This window comes from Eretmochelys imbricata, chromosome 23, assembly GCF_965152235.1.
Source record: "Eretmochelys imbricata isolate rEreImb1 chromosome 23, rEreImb1.hap1, whole genome shotgun sequence".
Classification (NCBI taxonomy): domain Eukaryota; kingdom Metazoa; phylum Chordata; order Testudines; family Cheloniidae; genus Eretmochelys; species Eretmochelys imbricata.
In genome coordinates, this window is record NC_135594.1 from 15,084,779 (window position 1) to 15,104,547 (window position 19,769).

The following is a 19,769-nucleotide window of genomic DNA, read 5'->3' on the forward strand; positions in this document are numbered from 1 at the left end:
CACCGGGGGAGGGCGGGGTCACTCTGAGACCAGCGCTGCGGAGGGGCTGGCTGGAGGCGCTGCGGGGAGGTGAGTGGGGGGGTGGGAGAGAGTGAGCGAGCCCCCCCAGCATCCGGCCTCCCATGTCCCCCCAGATCTCCCTCCCTGGCCCTTCATGTCCCCCAGCCCCACATATCTCCCTCCCTGGTCCCCCATGTCCCCCAGCCCCACATATCTCCCTCCCTGGCCCCCCATGTCTCCCTCCCCTTCTCCTGGCCCCCCCATGTCCCCCAGCCCCACATATCTCCCTCCCTGGCCCCCCATGTCTCCCTCCCCTACTCCTGGCCCCCCATGACCCCCCAGCCCCTCATATTTCCTTCCCTGGCCCCCCATGTCCCCCTCCCCTTCTCCTGGCCCCCCCATGTCCCCCAACTCCCCATATCTCCCTCCCTGGCCTCCCCATGTCCCCCAACTCCCCGTATCTCCCTCCCTGGCCCCCCATGTCCCCCTCCCCTTCTCCTGCCCCCCCATGTCCCCCAACTCCCCATATCTCCCTCCCTGGCACCCCATGTCCCCCCAACTCCCCATATCTCTGGCCCCCCCCATGTCTCCCTCCCCTTCTCCTGGCCCCCCCATGTCCCCCAGCTCCCCATATCTCCCTCCCTGGCCCCCCATGTCCCCCTTCCCTTCTCCTGGTCCCCCATATCCCCCCAGATCCCAATATCCCCCAGACCCCCATATCTCCCTCCCCTTCTCCTTCCCCCTCCAAGTCCCCCCAGCTCCCCATATCCCCTGTGTCCCCCATATCTCCCTCCCCTTCCCCCAGCCCCCCATGTCCCCCAACCCCTTCCCCCGTGTGCCCCCTGCATCCTCTAGCCCCCTCTTCCTCCTTTCCCCAGCACTCCCCCACCCCTGCTCCCCACTAGCCAAGGCTCTCACTCCCCCGCTTCCTGTGGGTCTGGGAGGTGGAGCTGCGGGGGGGTGTCCCAGGGCTCTGACCCCCGCGTGGGCCTGCCCTGGGACAGGGGGCGAGCAGGGCTTATTGGCTCGGTCTGTCTCCCCAGCCCGCCACGCAGACACCTCCCCCCCCCCCCGTTGGCGACGCACTGCCCCCCAGCCTCAGCCGCCATGCCCCTGGCCCGCAGCGTCTCCGTCACCTCCCTGACAGGGCTGGAGGACTGGGAGGATGAGATCGACCTGGAGAACGCGGTCCTCTTCGAGGTGGCCTGGGAGGTGGCCAACAAAGGTGAGCCGGATGCCTGGGTTCTCTCCCAGGCTCCGGGAGGGGGGTGTGGGCCAGTGGCTGGGTGCCCTGATGGTTGCATTGGCAGTTGTGAGCTGCCAGGCCACGGCTCGCTGTGGGGCACAGCCCAGCGCCCTGTGGTGTAGGTATCCCAGGCATCCCTCTATGAGATGAGGAGCAGGAGCATTAAGCCGAGGGGAAGAGCAGGGGGTTATGGGGGCCTGGCTCTGTGCCCCCCGCTGGAGCAGGCCCAGTGGGAGGAAATCCCCCCCCAGCCCTGCTGCCCCTTCGGCCAAGCTGCGTTCCCATCTCCCTCGTTACATCTAATGGGCCCATTGCCTTGGCTTTGCGCCAGGGGCCGGGATGCCCATGGGGCCCCACTGGGGGCATGGGGCAGAGATGGACCTGCCCCAGTGCCCCTGCCCCAGTGCCCCTGGGCATCGGCACTGATGGCCAGGGGGTGCTGGGCAGGGGCCCAGCAGGGGGCGCGCTTCCCTGGCAGGCAGTGTTGGCCCCAGTGATGTGGTGGGGGGCGCTGGGCTGGTGGGGGGCGGTATCTTTGGGGTGTCCTGTCCTGGCTTTGAGCCCTCTGGGTTGAAGCTCCCTGCTGCTCGCTTCACTTCCTGTCCTAAACTGTTCTATGGCTGTTAAGCAGCCCCACCCCAGAGGAGTTAAACGGCCCCACCCCAGGGTCCCCCACAACCAGCTCATGCCCCACCCCAGAGGGGCCACATCCCGGCGCTGGGCTAGGGGTCCCCGTATACTTGCAGGGGTATCTGGGACCCAAGCTGGTGGATGGAGATGCTGGTGCAGAGAAGGGGCCGGTCTGAGCTGGGGCTGGGTAACTGCGCCGTGGGGCAGCCCCTGGCAGGGGGCTCTGGGTGCGGGCTGGGGGCACCTGGGCCAGGCTTGAGCGGGGGAGACGACCTGGACCATGGAGGGGGTGTGCTAGAGTTGGGGAGGTGGGAGCGGTCGCCTGCTTTGGGGATCTGGGGGGTTGAGAGCCCTGCTTGGGGGGGTACGGCGTAAGGGAGTCAATGGGGGGGCCCTTCTGCTGGGGGTTGGGGTGTGTATCGTCCCCCCACCCCCAGGTGTGGGGGCGGGGTCTGTGTATGGAGGCGGGCCCCCCCTCCCGGGTGTGGGGGTGGGTGCCTGGGGGGCTGTGTCTCTAACCCCCCTCTCCCCCCCGCAGTCGGGGGTATCTACACGGTGCTGCAGACCAAGGCCAAGATCACGTCGGACGAGTGGGGGGAGAATTACTTCCTGCTGGGGCCCTACCTGGAGCAGAACGTGCGCACCCAGGTGGAGCTGATCGACCCGCCCCACCCGGCCGTGCGGCGCACCATCGACACCATGAACGCCAAGGGCTGCAAGGTAAGAACCCGGCCGGGGGGGCAGGGAGCTGCGGGCCAGCCACTGCGAGGGGAGAGCCCCCCCCTACCCCACTCAGGGCGCCGTACGTGGCAAAGTGACAGCCAGGGGGTGTTCGGGGGGGCCTCCTTGTGATCTGCAGCGGGGGCGGGGCCTGATGTGACCCTGCTGCTCCCCAGGGTCCAAGGGGGGCCCCACCCATTCCTCAACCTCTATGTTGGGGTCCACTCTTCCTGACAAGAACAATTCCTCCACCCGTCTCCGATAGCCAGGCAGAGAACCCAGGAGTCCTGGCTCCCAGCCCCCCTGCTCTAACCACTAGACCCCACTCCTGTCCCAGAGCCAGGGAGAGAACCCAGGAGTCCTGGCTCCCAGCCCCCCCTGCTCTAACCACTAGACCTCACTCCCCTCCCAGAGCCAGGGAGAGAACCCAGGAGTCCTGGCTCCCAGCCCCCCTGCTCTAACCACTAGACCTCACTCCCCTCCCAGAGCCAGGGAGAGAATCCAGGAGTCCTGGCTCCTAGCCTTTTAGGTCTCCTATTAGGACCGTCACCACCATCCCTGATGTTTTGGGGGTGTCTCATTCCCCCCGCCCAGCAGCCACCTCTGGGATGCCCAGCGGGCCCCCCCCTCCCCCCCACAGCTTGGCCGGGTCCTCCGAGGGAGGCTATCTTTAGTAGCCAGGCTCAGGTTACCCCCGCAGGAAAGGTCACCCCCCACACGCGTGATGTTTTTCTCTGGTGCTCAAAATATCTACCCTGACGTCCCCTCCGTGGGGGGGGTGGGAGGGCTACGTTGGGGGGGTGTTGGGAAGTGGCTACCACCACCGGGCCCCAATCCCATTTTTGGGTGGGTCTCCCCCACTCCTGGGGTGACAGTTGGGGGGAGGTCCCCACTGGGTGTCGGGGGGCTCTGCGGGGCTTGGTCCATGGGCCTGTGATGAGGAGAGGCCCTGGGGCAGTTGGTTTGGGGGCCGGGGTCCTGCTGGGTGCTTGGTGTCAGAGGTCCCTGGGTGTGCTTTGGGGATCCAAGTGGGTGGGCCCTGGGTGTTGTGTGGAAGCCCCGGGGCTCCTCTCACCCCTGCCCCCCCAGGTGTACTTTGGGCGCTGGCTCATCGAGGGGGGCCCCTATGTGGTGCTGCTGGACGTGGGGGCCACGGCCTGGAGCCTGGACCGCTGGAAGACGGAGCTGTGGGACAGCTGCACCATCGGGGTGCCCTGGTACGACCGGGAGGCCAACGACGCCGTCCTCTTCGGCTTCCTCACCGCCTGGTTTCTTGGCGAGGTGCGGGGGGGGGGGAAGGGGCGGGGGGTGGGTTAATGCTGCCTGAGAGCCCCCAGCTCTGCCCACAGCGCCCCCTAGGCCAGCCTGTTGCTGGCCCCCCGAGCACCCCATTTCCTGGTACGCTGCAAATAGAACCCAGGCGTCCTGGCTCCCAACCCCACCCCTGCTCTAACCCCTAGACCCCACTCCCCTCCCAGAGCCAGGAAGCGAACGCTGGTGTCCTGGCTCCCAGCCCCCCCTGCTCTAACCACTAGACCCCACTCCCCTCCTGGCGCGGAGAGAGAACCCAGGCGTCCTGACCAGGCTCTCTCTGCCCCAGTTCGTGGCTCAGTGCGAGGAGAAGCCGTTTGTCATCGGCCATTTCCACGAGTGGCTGGCCGGCATCGGGCTCATCCTGTGTCGTACCCGCAAGCTGCCGGTGGCCACCATCTTCACCACACACGCCACGCTGCTGGGGCGGTACCTGTGCGCGGGCAGCGTCGACTTCTACAACAACCTGCACGCCGTGAGTCGGGGGGCGCCCTGGGGTTCATGGTCCCCTCCTGGAGCTGGGGAGAGAACCCAGGCGTCCTGGCTCCCGGCCCCCTCCTGCCCTAACTGCTACACCTTATTCCCCTCCCAGAGCTGGGGAGAGAACCCAGGCATCCTGGCTCCCAGCCCCCCCCTGCCCTAACTGCTACACCCCATTCCCCTCCCGGAGCTGGGGAGAGAACCCAGGTGTCCTGGCTCCCAGCCCCCCCTGCCCTAACTGCTACACCTTATTCCCCTCCCAGAGCTGGGGAGAGAACCCAGGCATCCTGGCTCCCAGCCCCCCCTGCCCTAACTGCTACACCCCATTCCCCTCCCAGAGCTGGGGAGAGAACCCAGGTGTCCTGGCTCCCAGCCCCCCCACCCTAACTGCTACACCCCATTCTCCTCCCGGAGCTGGGGAGAGAACCCAGGTGTCCTGGCTCCCAGCCCCCCCTGCCCTAACTGCTACACCCTATTCCCCTCCCGGAGCTGGGGAGAGAACCCAGGTGTCCTGGCTTTCCTTTGCTTCCCCTCCCTGGGTTCTACCCTACTCTGGGGCGTTACAACTTTGCCCTTTCTCGCCCCCCCGCCCCAGTTTAATGTGGACAAGGAGGCCGGGGACCGGCAGATTTACCACCGTTATTGCATGGAGCGGGCCGCCGTGCACTGCACCCATGTCTTCACCACCGTGTCCCAGATCACGGCCGTGGAGGCCGAGCACCTGCTCAAGAGAAAACCTGGTGAGGGTCTGGGGGCGAGGGGCCCCTCTGGGGCGGGACGCGGGGGCTGGGTTTGCAGGGACCCCTCCTCTGGTTCTGGGATCCAGCCCCTCTGGAGGGGAGCGCGGGGCTTAGAATCATAGAATCATAGAATATCAGGGTTGGAAGGGACCCCTGAAGGTCATCTAGTCCAACCCCCTGCTCGAAGCAGGACCAATTCCCAGTTAAATCATCCCAGCCAGGGCTTTGTCAAGCCTGACCTTAAAAACTTCCAAGGAAGGAGATTCCACCACCTCCCTAGGCAACGCATTCCAGTGTTTCACCACCCTCTTAGTGAAAAAGTTTTTCCTAATATCCAATCTAAACCTCCCCCACTGCAACTTGAGGCCATTACTCCTCGTTCTGTCATCTGCTACCATTGAGAACAGTCTAGAGCCATCCTCTTTGGAACCCCCTTTCAGGTAGTTGAAAGCAGCTATCAAATCCCCCCTCATTCTTCTCTTCTGCAGGCTAAACAATCCCAGCTCCCTCAGCCTCTCCTCATAAGTCATGTGTTCCAGACCCCTAATCATTTTTGTTGCCCTTCGCTGGACTCTCTCCAATTTATCCACATCCTTCTTGTAGTGTGGGGCCCAAAACTGGACACAGTACTCCAGATGAGGCCTCACCAATGTCGAATAGAGGGGGACGATCACGTCCCTCGATCTGCTCGCTATGCCCCTACTTATACATCCCAAAATGCCATTGGCCTTCTTGGCAACAAGGGCACACTGCTGACTCATATCCAGCTTCTCGTCCACTGTCACCCCTAGGTCCTTTTCTGCAGAACTGCTGCCGAGCCATTCGGCCCCTAGTCTGTAGCGGTGCATTGGATTCTTCCGTCCTAAGTGCAGGACCCTGCACTTATCCTTATTGAACCTCATCAGATTTCTTTTGGCCCAATCCTCCAATTTGTCCAGGTCCTTCTGTATCCTATCCCTCCCCTCCAGCGTATCTACCACTCCTCCCAGTTTAGTATCGTCCGCTTATGGAGCAGCTACCTAGAACAGGGTGGGGAAGAACGGGCCCGGTTATTTCCCACTAATGGCTGCCCCGTGTCTCCTCGCTGGTGGCCCCCTTTTCCTGCACCCCCCCCCGCCCCCTCAGATCTGGTGACCCCCAACGGCCTGAATGTCAAGAAGTTCTCCGCCATGCACGAGTTCCAGAACCTCCACGCCCAGAGCAAGGCCCGCATCCAGGAGTTCGTCCGGGGGCATTTCTATGGGTGAGTCCCTGACACCCCAACTTCCCGGGCTTCTGGGGCGCCCCAACCTGCTCGGTCCCGCAGGCACAACCTCGGAACGGTATCCCCAATGCCACTCTGGGAGAACCCAGGAGTCCTGGCTCACACCCGCCCCCCGCTGTAACCCACTAGACCCCACTCCCCTCCCAGAGCCAGGGATTGGACCCAGGAGTCCTGGCTCCCAGCCCCTCCCAACCCTCCCCATACCCACTGGACACCACACCCCTCCCAGAGCTGGGGATAGAGCCCAGGGGTCCTGGCTCCCAGCCCCCACTCCTCCAACTCACTGGACCCTGCGCCTTTCCTGCTGGAATTCCCCTCAGCGCCCCCTTCTGGCTGCTGGTAATACTGCACCTGCTGACTCTTTACTACCCCCTTGAGGTGCTCTAGAGGACTAAGGGGACATGTGAGGTCAGATTCCTACCCCCACATTTTCACCCCAGTGCTAGGTGCGGTATGACAGTTGGACTCCTCCTGGGTGGGGATGCAGCTGGTTCTGGGCTGGGGCACGGGGGCTGGGTACACGGGGACCCCTCGCCCGGCTCTGGGCTGGGGCACGGGGGCTGGGTACACGGGGACCCCTCGCCCGGCTCTGGGCTGGGGCACGGGGGCTGGGTACACGGGGACCCCTCGCCCGGCTCTGGGCTGGGGCACGGGGGCTGGGTACACGGGGACTCCTCGCCCGGCTCTGGGCTGGGGCACGGGGGCTGGGTACACGGGGACTCCTCGCCCGGCTCTGGGCTGGGGCACGGGGGCTGGGTACACGGGGACCCCTCGCCCGGCTCTGGGATGCGGCTGGCTCTGGGGTGGGGCGCGGGGGCTGGACATTCAGGGGTTTCTCTGCCCCAGGCACCTGGACTTTAACCTGGATAAGACCCTGTTCTTCTTCATCGCCGGGCGCTACGAATTCTCCAACAAGGGGGCCGACATCTTCCTGGAGGCGCTGGCCCGGCTCAACTACCTGCTCCGGGTAACAGGAGTTCCCTTCCCGCTTGCGGGGAGGAGACCCCCGTGCTGTGGGGTCCCTTGTCCCGTCTCCCCGCGCTCTGGGGGTTCGTTCGAGACCCCCGTGCTGTGGGGTCCCTTGTCCCGTCTCCCCGCGCTCTGGCAGCCCCCCGTTGCCTGCCATCTCGGGTGGGGGCCGGTCAGCAGGGGTCAGACAAACCCCTGGCAGCAGAGGCAGAGGGGGAGCAGTGAGGAGGAGTCTCTGGGTTGGGGGCTGGGCCATTCCAAGAGCCCCCGTCCCTGCTGGGGACTGGCCACGGGCCCCCCACTCACCCCCTCTGCCCCCCCCCCCAGGTGAACGGCAGCCAGGTGACTGTGGTGACCTTCTTCATCATGCCGGCTCGCACCAACAACTTCAACGTGGAGACCCTCAAGGGGCAGGCCGTGCGCAAGCAGCTCTGGTGAGCCCCTCCCCATGGACCCAGGCGTTCGGGCTCCTCCCGCCCTAACCACCAGACCCCATCCCCCACCCAGAGCCGGGGAGAGAACCCAGGCGTCCGGGCTCCCCCCCGCCCTAACCGCCAGACCCCATCCCCCACCCAGAGCCGGGGAGAGAACCCAGGCGTCCGGGCTCCCCCCCGCCCTAACCACCAGACCCCATCCCCCACCCAGAGCCGGGGAGAGAACCCAGGCGTCCGGGCTCCCCCCCGCCCTAACCGCCAGACCCCATCCCCAACCCAGAGCCGGGGAGAGAACCCAGGCGTCCGGGCTCCAAGTCCCCCCACTCTAACCACTAGACCCCGCTCCTGTCCTAGGGCCGGGGAGAGAACCCAGGCGTCCGGGTTCCCAGTGTCTCTCTCTCTGCAGGGACACGGCCAATGCCGTGAAGGAGAAGTTCGGGAAGAAGTTGTACGAGTCGTTGCTGGTGTAAGTCCCTCCCCCCGACTCCCCTGAGTTCAGTGGTCCAGGGGGCAGCACGGTGAGGTGCAGGGGGGGCTGTAGCCGGGGGGCAGAGGGATGTGCAGTGGGGTAGGCGGGATATATGGGGCAGGGGGCTCTGGGCTGTGAGGGGCCCCTTGTGGGGCGGGAAGCTGGGAACAGGAGTTGGAGGGCATCTAGTTCTGGGCTCTGCCCCCCCACTAACACCCCACTTCCCCCCCACCCCCTCAGTGGGAACCTCCCCGACATGAACAAGATGCTGGACAAGGAGGATTTCACCATGATGAAGAGAGCGATATTCGCCACCCAGGTACCCGCACACCTGGGTTCTCTCCTGGGGCGAGGAGAGGGGGGGTCTAGTGGTTAGAGCAGGGGAGTCTGGAAGCCAGGACTCCTGGGTTTTATCCCCAGCTCTGGGAAGGGAGTGGGGTTCAGTGGTGAGGGCAGGGGGAAGGGAGGGGCTGGAAACCTGGGTCCAATCCTGGCTCTGGGAGAGGAGTGGGGTCTGGGAGAGGAGTGGGGTCTCATGGGATCGAGCGGTGGGGGCTGGGAGCCCGGATGCCTGGGTCCAGTCCTGCGTCGATGAAGCCTCCCTGGGCTGACAGGCATCCGTCTGTCCTAGCGTCACTCCTTCCCCCCCGTCTGCACCCACAACATGCTGGACGACTCTACGGACCCCGTCCTCAACACCATCCGGCGCCTCGGGCTGTTCAACAGCAGCGCTGACCGCGTCAAGGTGAGCCGGGGGGGGCGGCCCCCGCGGGGCAGGGACAAGGGGGGTGAGGTGATCTCCTGCCGGGGGTAACCCTCCCCCTCTCCGCCCCCAGGTAATCTTCCACCCCGAGTTCCTGTCTTCCACCAGCCCCCTGCTGCCCGTGGACTACGAAGAGTTCGTCCGGGGCTGCCACCTAGGGGTCTTCCCCTCCTACTACGAGCCGTGGGGCTATACGCCAGGCAAGGAACTGGGGCACCCAGCGCTTGGGGTTCCCCCCTGCGGCAGGGAGTGGAGAGGGGAGGGCTGGGAGCCAGGACTCTTGGGTTCTGTCCCCGGCTCTGGGAGGGGAGTGAGGTCTAGTGGTTAGAGCGGGGGGGGCTGGGAGCCAGGACTCCTGGGTTCTGTCCCCAGCTCTGGATGAGAGGTCCCTGTATACCCAGCCCCCACGCCCCAGCTGGTGGGTATCCATGGGCCATTACGCTCTGTGGTTTGGGACGTCAGTTGGTCAGGAGGGGGCTATGCGGGCAGGGGAAGGGGGTATATGCACCCAGCTGTTCCACCACCTCGCCCCCTGGTCTAACCCTCCCTCTCCCACCCCCACCACCAGCTGAATGTACTGTCATGGGGATTCCCAGCATCTCTACCAACCTTTCCGGGTTCGGTTGCTTCATGGAAGAGCATATCGCTGACCCGTCGGCCTACGGTGAGTCCCGGGTCCCCTACCCCACGACCCGGGGGAATTGTTCCCTGGCCAGTCCCCCTCCCTGGGTAAAACGAACACCTCGTGTCCCGGCTAAATCCGACCAGCATCCGCGCCCAGCCCCGGGATCACGGGAGCCCTGTCTCCGCTAGACTGACGCACCCGGGATCCAATCTCCATTTCCCCGACAGACGGGGATCGAGTCTCCTCTCCCCAACCCTTCTCTGCTCAGCTAAACGCCGGCGCTCCTGGGGGTCTCTCGCTCACTTTCCGGCCCTCGCATCCTTCTCCAGCCCCTCTGCAATTTACCATCGTCCCCCTTGAGATGGGAGCCCCAGAGCCGGGTGCAGCATCCCAGCCGCCCCAGGGCCAGCTCCAGAGGCGAGAGACCCTCTCTGCTTGGGCTCGCCATCTCCCCGTTCGCACAGCCCAGGGCCCATGGGGTGCCGCTGATCGCCCACCATGCTGCTCCCCAGGAGAGAGGCCCCCCCAGCCTGTACGTGCGGCGTTCTCTGGTCCTAGACAGAGCCTTGTGCCCCTAGCTGTATTAACGTGCAGCGTGTTTCCTTGGGCCCGGCTTACCCAGCGAGCTGGTCACCCTGCATCACTGACCCCTCCTCTGCATTGGTTCCCGCGCCCCCAGTGTGTGGGTCGTCTGCAAACTTTGTCAGTGAGGATTTGATGATTTCCCTTAGGTCACTGATTCAGAACAGTCAGTAGCGGGGGGGCGGGCTTAGAAACCTGCCTGCTCGAAGGCGGTGCCCCACTTACAATCCCCTTGTGAGACCTATTGGCTGGCCAGTTTTTAATCCATTTAACGTGGGCTGTGTTACTGTTCTGTCTTCTGGTGTTTTGATCTTAATGTCATGTAGCACCACACAGAAGCCTGAATAGATCACATCAGCGCCGTTACCTGTGTCATTCAAATTTCTAATTTCATCAGAAAAGGTGTGATGTTAGTTGGATGGGATCTATTTTCCATAGTCCCTTATTGATTGGATTTAATTACCTTGTCCCTCTTCAGTTCTTTAAGTCCCACATCAGCCATTTCATCGTCTTGCCTGGGATCGATGTCTGATTGACAGGCCTATAATTATCCAGGTCACAGATTAGCTTTCTTCCCGTTTTTTTTTTTTGGAACTTCCCCAGGGTTTCAAGATTTATTGAAAATCAATGGTCCAGCGAGCTCCTTGGCCAGCTCTTTTAAAACCCTTGGATGCAAGTTTTTGGGACATGCTGATTTTAAAATGTCTAGCTTTAGTTGCTGCTGTTTAACCTCCTCCAGAGAGCCTGCTGCAATGGAAAGTGTTTCATCGTCATATGATCTGACTATGTGATCTGGCTTTTTCCCAAACACAGAACATAAATATTTACTGAACACTTCTGCTTTTTCTGCATTGTTATTCACAATTCTATCATATTCATCTAGTAATGGACCCATTCCATTGTTAGGATTTATTTTGTTCCTAATACACTAAAAACCAAATCAACCCTTCTTATTGTCCTTAACTCTGCTGGTCATAGAGTTCGCCTTGTCCTTTTAGCTTCCCTTATCGATTTTCTACAATCCCTGATTTAAATGCTTTGTCACCTTCCCCTTGATTCCACTTGTTATATATTTTTATTTTGTATAGTTGCCTTCAATTCCCCCATAAGCCTAGGTGGTTTTTTAACCTACCTTGGTGATTGTGGCTTTTCAGGTCTCTAATAGAACATCCTTGGGATTGTTCCCAGTGCCAGTGGGGTCTAGTGAGTTAGAGCAGGGGAGCTGGGAGCCAGGACTCCTGGGTTCTCACTCCCTCCCCACTCCCCCCACCAGGGATCTACATCCTGGACCGGCGGTTTCGGGCGCTGGATGACTCATGCACCCAGCTGACGTCCTTCCTGTACAGCTTCTGCCAGCAGAGCCGGCGCCAGCGTATCATCCAGCGCAACCGGACTGAGCGCCTCTCTGACCTGCTGGACTGGAAGTACCTGGGCCGGGTGAGTGGAGGCGGGGGACCTGGGTGGGGGATGGAAGTGGGGAAGCTGGGTGGATGGGGGTAGCGCTGGTTGCGGGTACGGAAGTGGGGAAGCCGGGGGAGTGGGGGTGGAGCGGGGGGCGCTGGCGGGGGTATGGAAGTGGGGAAGCCAGGAGAGTGGGGGGTGGGGCTGGGGGCAGGGCTGGGGGAGACGGAGTGAGGTGGTGGTGGGGGTATGGAAGTGGGGGCAAGGCTGGGGGAGCGGGGGTGGGGCTGGAGGGGGTACGGAAGTGGGGGGACCACAGAGACAAGGTGACATGGGTCTGGGGGCTATGGGGCAGTGTTTGGGGCAGGCCCAGACTCAGTAATGGGACAGGACCTGGTGACGTCCCCCAGTGCAGCCCCCTGCGTGGGAAATCCCTGGGCCAGGCCATGTCGGGGAAGAGCTGGTGGGGGGGGGGGGGGCGGGAGGGGAGAATGGCCTCCATGGGAACTCACCTGCTGGGGAGAACCTGCTGCTGTCAGAGGCTGACATGGAGGGTGGGGGGGGGCAGGGCAGGGGGAGGTCCTGACCCAGTCCTCCATAACCCCCTTGTTTCTGCCCCCCACCAGTATTACATGTCCGCCCGACACATGGCGCTCGCCAAGGCCTTTCCCGACAACTTCACCTACGAGCCCCCGGAGGAGACAGCGGTGAGTGCGAGACCCTGCACCACCCCCCCCACCCCGAGGGACCCCATATACTCAGCCCCCCTCCAAGGAGCCCTGCATACCCAGCCCCTGCCCCACCCCAGAGAGTATTGCATTTCTGTGCTGGGTGAGGGGTCCCTGTGTTCCTGGCCCCTGCATTCCCCCACATCCCCACCCATGAGGGATCCCTGTGTACCCAGCTCTTGTGTTTTCCCCACCTCGCCCACAAGGGGTCCCTGCATCCTGCTCCCAAGGGTTTCCTGTGTATCCAGACCCTGTGCGTGCCCCCGCCCCGAGGGGTCCCTGCATCTCCAACCCCTGCGTGTCCCCTGTGACGGGTTCGGTCACAGGTGACAGTCCCAAGGGGGTCTCCGATGTGCTGAAACTACCTCTGAGCCCGTTTTCCCTGCCAGTTTGAGACTTCAGAACCCTGCCTTGTTGAGCCAGACACGCTATGTCTGCTGCACCCCAGATCTAGGGTCTGGACCACGCCCCCAAAGCTGCAGACTTAACGGAAAACAACTTAGAAAGTGTTCCTGTCTCCAGCACCCAGACACCCAACTCCCAATGGGATCCAAACCCCAAATAAATCCGTTTTACTCTGTATAAAGCTTATACAGGGTAAACTCCTAAATTGTCCACCCCCTATAACGCTGATAGAGAGAGATGCACAGCTGTTTGCTCCCCCCAGGTATTAATTACTTACAATTAATAAACAAAAGTGATTAAGTGTAAAAAGATAGGATCTAAGTGGTTTCAAGGAATAACAGAAACAAGTAAGTTACCAAGCAAAATAAAACAAAACACGCAAGCCTAAGCCTAAGACATTAAGAAACTGAATACAGGTAAATCTCGCCCTCAGAGCTGTTCCAATAAGCTTCTTTCACAGACTAGGCTCCTTCCTAGTCTGGGCCCAGTCCTTTCCCCCTGGCACTGTCCTTGTTCGTTCCAGCTCAGGTGATAACTAGGGGATTTCTCACAACTGGCCCGCAGGTATGCAGTGGAGGCTTGCAGGTAAACAGCTCCATTCACAGGTCACTGATTCTGAAGCACTCTTAATGCCTTCCACTTAATATGTCTACATCAGGGATCCACGTTTGTCTTATTCTCCTAACGCCAGACATGGAAATAATACCTGCAAACAGATGACCCACGCTCAGGAGATCACAGGCTTTGTAATGATGCCTTACAAGAGACCTTTTGCATGAAGCATATTCCAGTTACAGCATCTTCACACTTACAAAACGTATTTTTATAAAGCATCTGGAGTGTACCGTCCCGCGCCCCCCCCCCCCCCGCCCCCGAGGGGCCAGGCGAGGGGTCTCCGTACAACCGGCCCCCACCCTGTGCAGCTGCGTCTGGGCAACCGGCGTTACCGCGCACGTCTCTCTCTCTCTCTCTCTCTCTGTCCGCGCAGGCCCAGGGATTCCGCTAACCCCCGCCCGGCCTCCGTGCCCCCGTCGCCCTCCATCTCCCGCCACTCCAGCCCCCACCACAGCGAGACGGAGGACGACGACGAGCGCTACGACGAGGAGGAGGAGGCGGAGAAGGATCGGCGCAACATCAAGCCCCCGGCCATGACGGGGCCCCATCCCCGAGTGGCGCAAGCTGCCCAAGAAGGGCTGCAGTGAGGCTAGTACCTCCTCCAATGCCTCCACCCCCACCATGCCCTCCAGCCCCAGCGACCTCAGCAGCCCCACCAGCTCCATCAACGAGGAGAGGAACTAGGGGGGCGTCTAGACTGGTCTAGAACTAGGGGGTGCCCCCCCAGGCACAATGGTTATAAGCAACCCCCGCGGTCCCCGTCCTCTGCTTCTGGCTCTCCCTCTAGAACCCACCCTCCCCTTTTGCTGGGTTCTAGATCGCCGACGCTAGGTTCTAGATCATTCAAAACCAGGGGCGACACCCTCCCCTGCGAGAGATGAACATCTCCCTCCTGCCCCCTATCCTCTGCTTCTGGCTCTCCCTCAGGACCCCCAAAGTGATGGGGTGTTTGTGTTGTAGACCAATGGCATGGGTGTTCTAGAGTACACTCTCCAAGGTGCTCCAGGACCCTGTGGGCTACAGGCTCTGGCCTGCCCCTCCAAACTGTCTAGAACGACCTCCGTGTTGTCTGCAGCACTTTGGATCTTACTAGTGTTTGCAGCTGCCAACGTTCGGAGGGGGAGATGGGGGCTCTTGAATGGTTTGGACTAGGAGCGAAGTCAGCTGCTGTCTAGGGAGAAGCCTGGTCAGGAACGGGGCCTGGCTCTACGGTGTAGGATTGGTCTGGATCATTCTAGAATGATTCTCACTCGAGGATGCAGAGCAGCCCTGGGTTTTCATGTTTGGGAGATCTAGATTGTTCTAGAGTTCTGTGTATTAAAATGGGGGCTGGGACGTCTAGTATGGGGCATGCCCCTCAGGCATGTAGGGTACCCATACATGATTCTGGAGTGCAGCATCGGGTAATGTTGGGGGTTCTGGAGCAGTCTAGAATGGGGCCTGCTGTAAGATTTTGATTGAATTGTTTGGGAGTGATGTGACAGATGGGGTTCTGGAACTGTTTAGAAGGAGGGGCAGTCTAGAATGTGACCCTGCCACCGAGTGCGGTGACGTCTGAACCGTTCTGGATCCCTCTAGAACTCAGTACAATGAAGGAGTTAGGGCCATATGTAGAAGTCCACGTTGTCATGGTCTAGATCAGTCCAGAACATTGCATGGTCACGAGACGAAGAATGGTGTTGGGTGTTCTGGAGGGGATGTCTTGAATGGCGTCTCTGGGAAGGGGGAAGCACGGGCGGGTGCTGTGAACGAAGGGAGATGGGTTGGTTCCTAACTTCTGGAATGAGCTCCACCTAGATCATTCTAGAAGAGCGTGTGCTGGGGGTCCCGGCCTTCTCGAAGTGTTCTGCAGCACTCCTGTGGTCTGGCGAGCATAGCTGAGGAAAGAGGTGGTCTAGATCATTCTAGAGCATTGTGTGTAGGATGGAAAGAGGCTGCTGGGGACTGGGTTCTAGATCGTTCTAGCAGTGTCAGGGCGTGTGCTGGAGGCCCAAACTGCCTGGCACATGTTCTAGGTTGTTGGAAGTCACTAGACACCAGCGTGGCTGGGCTGGACTGGAACATCTTGCAGGGTTTTGATCGTTCTCGGGGGTTCGGGATTCGGTTGCTTGGTTCTAGATCACTCCATGCTCCTGCGGAGGGGGTTGCTCTAGAACATTGCGTGCTCTGGGCCAATGATGGGGCTGCAGGAAGGCTCCAGGATGCTGCATGCGGGTGCAGTCTGCTCGTGTGTGTCCCCACCCCCCTCCCTGACCTCCAATAACAGACCAGTCGAGAGCCCAGCTGCTGGAGATCTAGAACGCTGCTCCCTCCTGGCGCCATCTGCTGGGGAGCGGTGGGGAGGGGTCATACAGCTGGACCTGCTGCTGACGTGCAACCACCTCTGGGGGAGGGGGTCCACACAGGGCTCCCCTTGCCTGCCAGTTTCCCAGCAACCCCAACACAAGGAAAATCATGCCTCAAAACCCTTTGGGCTGCCATCCCTTGGGCCCCCCGCTCTGTGCCTGGGCCAGGTGCTGCACCCACGGGGGACTCTGTGGGGTGAGGGCTTCCACTCACCCCCGGGCGTGTGTATTTTATTTATGGCTGTTGCAAATGACGTCGCTTGGTTTCATTTTTGTCTCTCCCAGGCCCCAGGGAGCCTGGCCGGGCCTAGGAATAAACGTCCGCTAAACTCCGCGTCCCTCCATCATGCAGCTGTGTCTGGGGCGGGGCGCAGAGGGGTGGGGTATGCGGGACCCCTCGCCCAGCACTGAGATACAGCGCCAGCAGCTGGGTATAAGGGGATCCCTCGGTTGGTGCTGAGACGCCACCCCGCTGGGGTAGGGGGGTGGGGGCTGGTTAGATGGGGACCCCTCCCTCAGCGGGCACTGGGATGTGGGGGCTGGGGATATGAAGACCCTTAGCCCTGCACTGAGATGCAGCCCTTCTGGGGTGGGGCACCAGGGCTGGGTATATGGGGACCCCCCTCTGCCCATGCTGGGATGTGGCCTTTCTGGGGTGGGGCACCGGGACTGTGTATATGGGGACCCCCTGCCTAGGTGGAGATGCGACCTGTCTGGGGTGGGGTGGTGGGTGGGATTCTAGCCTTTTGCATCTCCCTGCTCGGGGTCAGACTGTGGGGGGGCGCCCTTGGTGCAGCTGAGCCAAGCCCCTGCTGCAAGGGGGCACTCGGTCCCTCCCAGCCAAACACCCGGGTGCCCCCTTCCAGCGCTGAGTTTGGGGAGCTCCTGGCTGGCCCTGCTGGGATGCTGCTTATGGGGGGGGGGGAGCAGGGGCAGGGACCCCCAGGACTCCAACCCAGTATAAGAGGGCAGAGTGAGCAGCTGCCCCCCCGCGGTTAATACCATTGGGCACCCCCTTAACAAGCTGGGGAGTGCCAAGCTGGGGGGAGGGAGACTGGTGATGGGAGGGGACGTGCCCCCCCCCCCCCTCAGCAGGGGTTAGCGTGGTGTGTGTGGGGGAAATGGGGAGCCAGGACTCCTGGGTTCTGCCATGGGGTTTGCAAGAGGAGTGGGCGGGTGTAGAGGTCAGGACGCCTGGGTCCCCAGCCAGACACCTCACACAGCCTGAGTGCTAATGCCAAGCTTTTATTCAATGCCAGTTACAGACTTTGGAGGGGCTGGGTCACCCCGTGATTGGCAGGCAGGGTGGGGGGTGCATACCCCATGATCAGCAGTGGGGGGCTCCGGCCCAGCTGGGCAGCAGGATTTAAAGGGCCGGCGCCGCGGGCAGCTCGGGGCTCAGCTGCTGTCGTGCAGGGTGAGCCGGTCGAAGAGATACTCGCCCAGCCCCCCCTCGGCCGCCCCGACACGCTGCAGGTTGGTCACGTGGTCGCCCAGCTTCTTGAGGAGCTTCACCTCCTCGTCCAGGTAGTGGGTCTCCAGGAAATCGCACATCTGGGGGGGCAGGAGAGGACAGTTAGAGACGGGGGGGGGTCCTCTTGGGCCTTCCCCCCACAGGACTCCTGGGTTCTATCCATGGCTCTGGCAGGGGAGGGGGGTCTAGTGCTAAGAGCAGAGGTGGGCTGGGTGCCAGGACTCCTGGGTTCTCTCCCCAGGGTGCAGAGGGGAGGAGGGTCTAGTGGTTACAGCAGGGTGGGGGCTGGAAGTCAGGTCTCCTGGGTTCTCTCCCCGGCTCTGGGAGGGGGGGTCTGGTGGATAGAGCCCAGGGGCCCAGCCTCCTGGGTTCCCACAGGGTGGGTCACTCACGTGTGGGTCCGCGTGGCTCGTGGCCACCTTGTGCAGGTCCAGCAGCGCCTGGTTGATGGTTTTCTCCAGCTTCAGGGCGAAGTCCATGGCGGCCGCCCCGTTCCCCCACTCGTCCTGCTCCGGTTTCTTGCAGGGGGGAAGGGGGAGGGGGTTAGGGCTGTGCCCGGGGGGGGGGCGGAGGGGGGGAGATGGTGTCCCCCTCAAAACCTTCCCATCCACCCCAGCACCCCCCAGCATCCCTCCCTCCTGCCCCACCAAGCTGCCCCCCCCCCTGCCCCGGCTCACCTGGATGGCCTGCAGGAGGATGCGTCCCCCCCGGCGGTTCTGGAAACCCAGCATCCGCTCGGCCTGTTCCCGCTTCTCGCCCGCCAGGTGCCGGAAGAACTCGGAGAAATGGGCCAACGCCACATCGTCCCGGTCGAAGAAATACCCCTGGGGGGGGCAAGAGACATCGGTGAGCCCCGACGGTGGAGCAGCTCCCCACGGCCCCCAGACCAGGAATCGGGGAAAGCCCCCCCGAGAGTCCCTACAGCTGGGGGGGGGGAGACCTGTGAAACCAGGGACTGCCCCAGAGTTCCCCCCCGGACCCCCTAATCCAGAGACCCCCCCCACAGCACCTGCCCGCAGGGGACAGCCCCACCCCAGGGGTGATTAATGATTAACAGGGGGGGGCACGGGGGGGGGGGATCCATGGAGCCTGGACTCTGCCCTAGGAGAGCCTAGTAAACAACAGAGGGTGGGGCTGGAGGGGGTGTGCGCGTGTTAGGGACCCAGGCAACCAGAGCTGGTACCTAGGGGTGGGGGGACAAAAGTCTGTGCCCTGGGGACAGGCATGTAGGAAGGGCGGGTCTAGGAACCAGGACTCCGGGGTTCTCTCCCCAGCTCTGGGAGGGGAGCGGGGGGCAGGACTCCGGGGTTCTCCCGGCGCCGGGAGGGGAGCGGGGGGCAGAGGCCGGAGCGGGGGGCGGGGGGCAGGACTCCGGGGTTCTCCCGGCGCTGGGAGGGGAGCGGGGGGCAGAGGCCGGGCCGGGGGGCGCTCACCAGGGACTGGTAGCTGTAGCTGGCTCGCAGCAGCTGGTTCACCAGGCGGTTGGTGCCGGCTTCGCTCTCGGGGTCGTAGTTCTGGCGGATCTGGGAGCTCATGGCGCTGGCTGGGTGGTCTCGGGGGGGGCTGGGTGCCGGGGGGCGCTGGGTGGTCTCGGGGGGGGCTGGGTGCCGGGGGGCGCTGGGCGGTCTCGGGGGGTGGAGGCTCCGTTCAAACACTGTTGAAGCAAGAGCCGGGGGGTCTGTGGGGTCTGGGGCGCTGGCGGGGTCCCTTTATACCCGCCCCACCGCGGCTCTTCCCGGCTCTGCCCGCCCCCCGCCGCTAGCAGCCACCGACACGCCCCACAAGCCGGGGGAGGGGCTGGGAGCCAGGACGCCTGGGTTCGCTCCCCTGTCTGGGAGGCTGATGGAGAGAGGGAAGCAGCCCCTCCCCCCCCCCGCCCCAGCTGCCCCCTCCAGACTCTGACTCAGCACAAACCTACCCCATCGTCCCACCCCCAGGACTGACATCAGCATGACTCGGCAACCCCCCCAGCTCTTGGGCTGTTCCCTTCATTGCCCCCCCCCCCCACGCAGGGCTGAGCTCATGTGACCACCAAAAGGCAGAGAACCCAGGAGTCCTGGCTCCCAGCCCCCCCCCGCTCTAACCACTAGACCCCACTCTCCTCCCAGAGCCAGGGAGAGAACCCAGGAGTCCTGGCCTCCAGCCTGTTCTCTGGGTTCCTGTTTTCGGGGCTCAGCGGTGGATCCGGGCCAGTTTCCTGGGGCCAGTCACGGGGCTGGCTGATGGGGTGGGGGGGTTGGTTTATGAGCTAGGGCTGGGGGTCAGCGGGTTCAGGGTGAGGTACATCATAAAGGGCCTGGCTGGGCCTGTGGGGGGGGGGCACTAGGAGCGGCTGGGCCCACAGGGAGACACTGTGGGGAGGCAGGTGGCGTCCATGGGGCGGGTGGTTTCTGCTGAGTTCAGCTCTCATGGGGTCGGGGCGCATGACAGGTGGGGAGAGGAAATGGGGAAATGGGAGCGACTGGAAGGTCAAGTGGGTCAGAGCAGAGCGGGGGCTAGGAGCCCAGACGTCTGGGTTCTCTCGCTGGGTCGGGAGTGGGGTGTAGCGGTTAGAACGGGGTGACGGGG

The 19,769-nt window shown here is 62.7% G+C and overlaps 2 protein-coding genes across 2 annotated transcripts; one reads left to right on the top strand and one right to left on the bottom strand.

The window, feature by feature from the left end:
- Positions 1–29: 29 nt before the first annotated feature.
- On the top strand, positions 30–16,061 carry GYS1 (glycogen synthase 1). The gene is given in 19 exon segments (XM_077840681.1): positions 30–69; positions 1,044–1,225; positions 2,415–2,596; positions 3,686–3,877; positions 4,197–4,382; positions 4,983–5,127; positions 6,253–6,370; positions 7,238–7,358; positions 7,688–7,794; positions 8,201–8,260; positions 8,504–8,582; positions 8,895–9,008; positions 9,100–9,226; positions 9,595–9,690; positions 11,507–11,670; positions 12,261–12,341; positions 13,756–13,770; positions 13,772–13,921; positions 13,923–16,061. Coding segments are annotated over 18 exon segments (2,199 nt in total). The 5' UTR covers positions 30–69; positions 1,044–1,107; the 3' UTR covers positions 14,067–16,061.
- Positions 16,062–16,952: 891 nt separating this feature from the next.
- FTL (ferritin light chain) lies at positions 16,953–18,803 on the bottom strand. The gene is made up of 4 exons (XM_077840684.1): positions 18,635–18,803; positions 17,879–18,025; positions 17,594–17,719; positions 16,953–17,281 (listed from the first exon to the last, which is right to left on the bottom strand). The coding sequence occupies exons 1-4, from the start codon at positions 18,734–18,736 to the stop codon at positions 17,126–17,128; spliced, it is 531 nt and encodes a 176-aa protein (XP_077696810.1). The 5' UTR covers positions 18,737–18,803; the 3' UTR covers positions 16,953–17,125.
- Positions 18,804–19,769: the final 966 nt, after the last annotated feature.

Bases quoted from the DNA above. Each gene is read 5' to 3' on its own strand.
- FTL (XM_077840684.1), bottom strand. From the start codon at position 18,736: ATGAGCTCCCAGATCCGCCAGAACTACGACCCCGAGAGCGAAGCCGGC. The intron at 17,720-17,878 runs GTGAGCCGGGGC...CCCCCCTGCAAG, and splicing joins TCCTCCTGCAGGCCATCCAG to AAACCGGAGCAGGACGAGTG. The intron at 17,282-17,593 runs GTGAGTGACCCA...CTGCCCCCCCAG, and splicing joins CGAGCCACGCGGACCCACAC to ATGTGCGATTTCCTGGAGAC.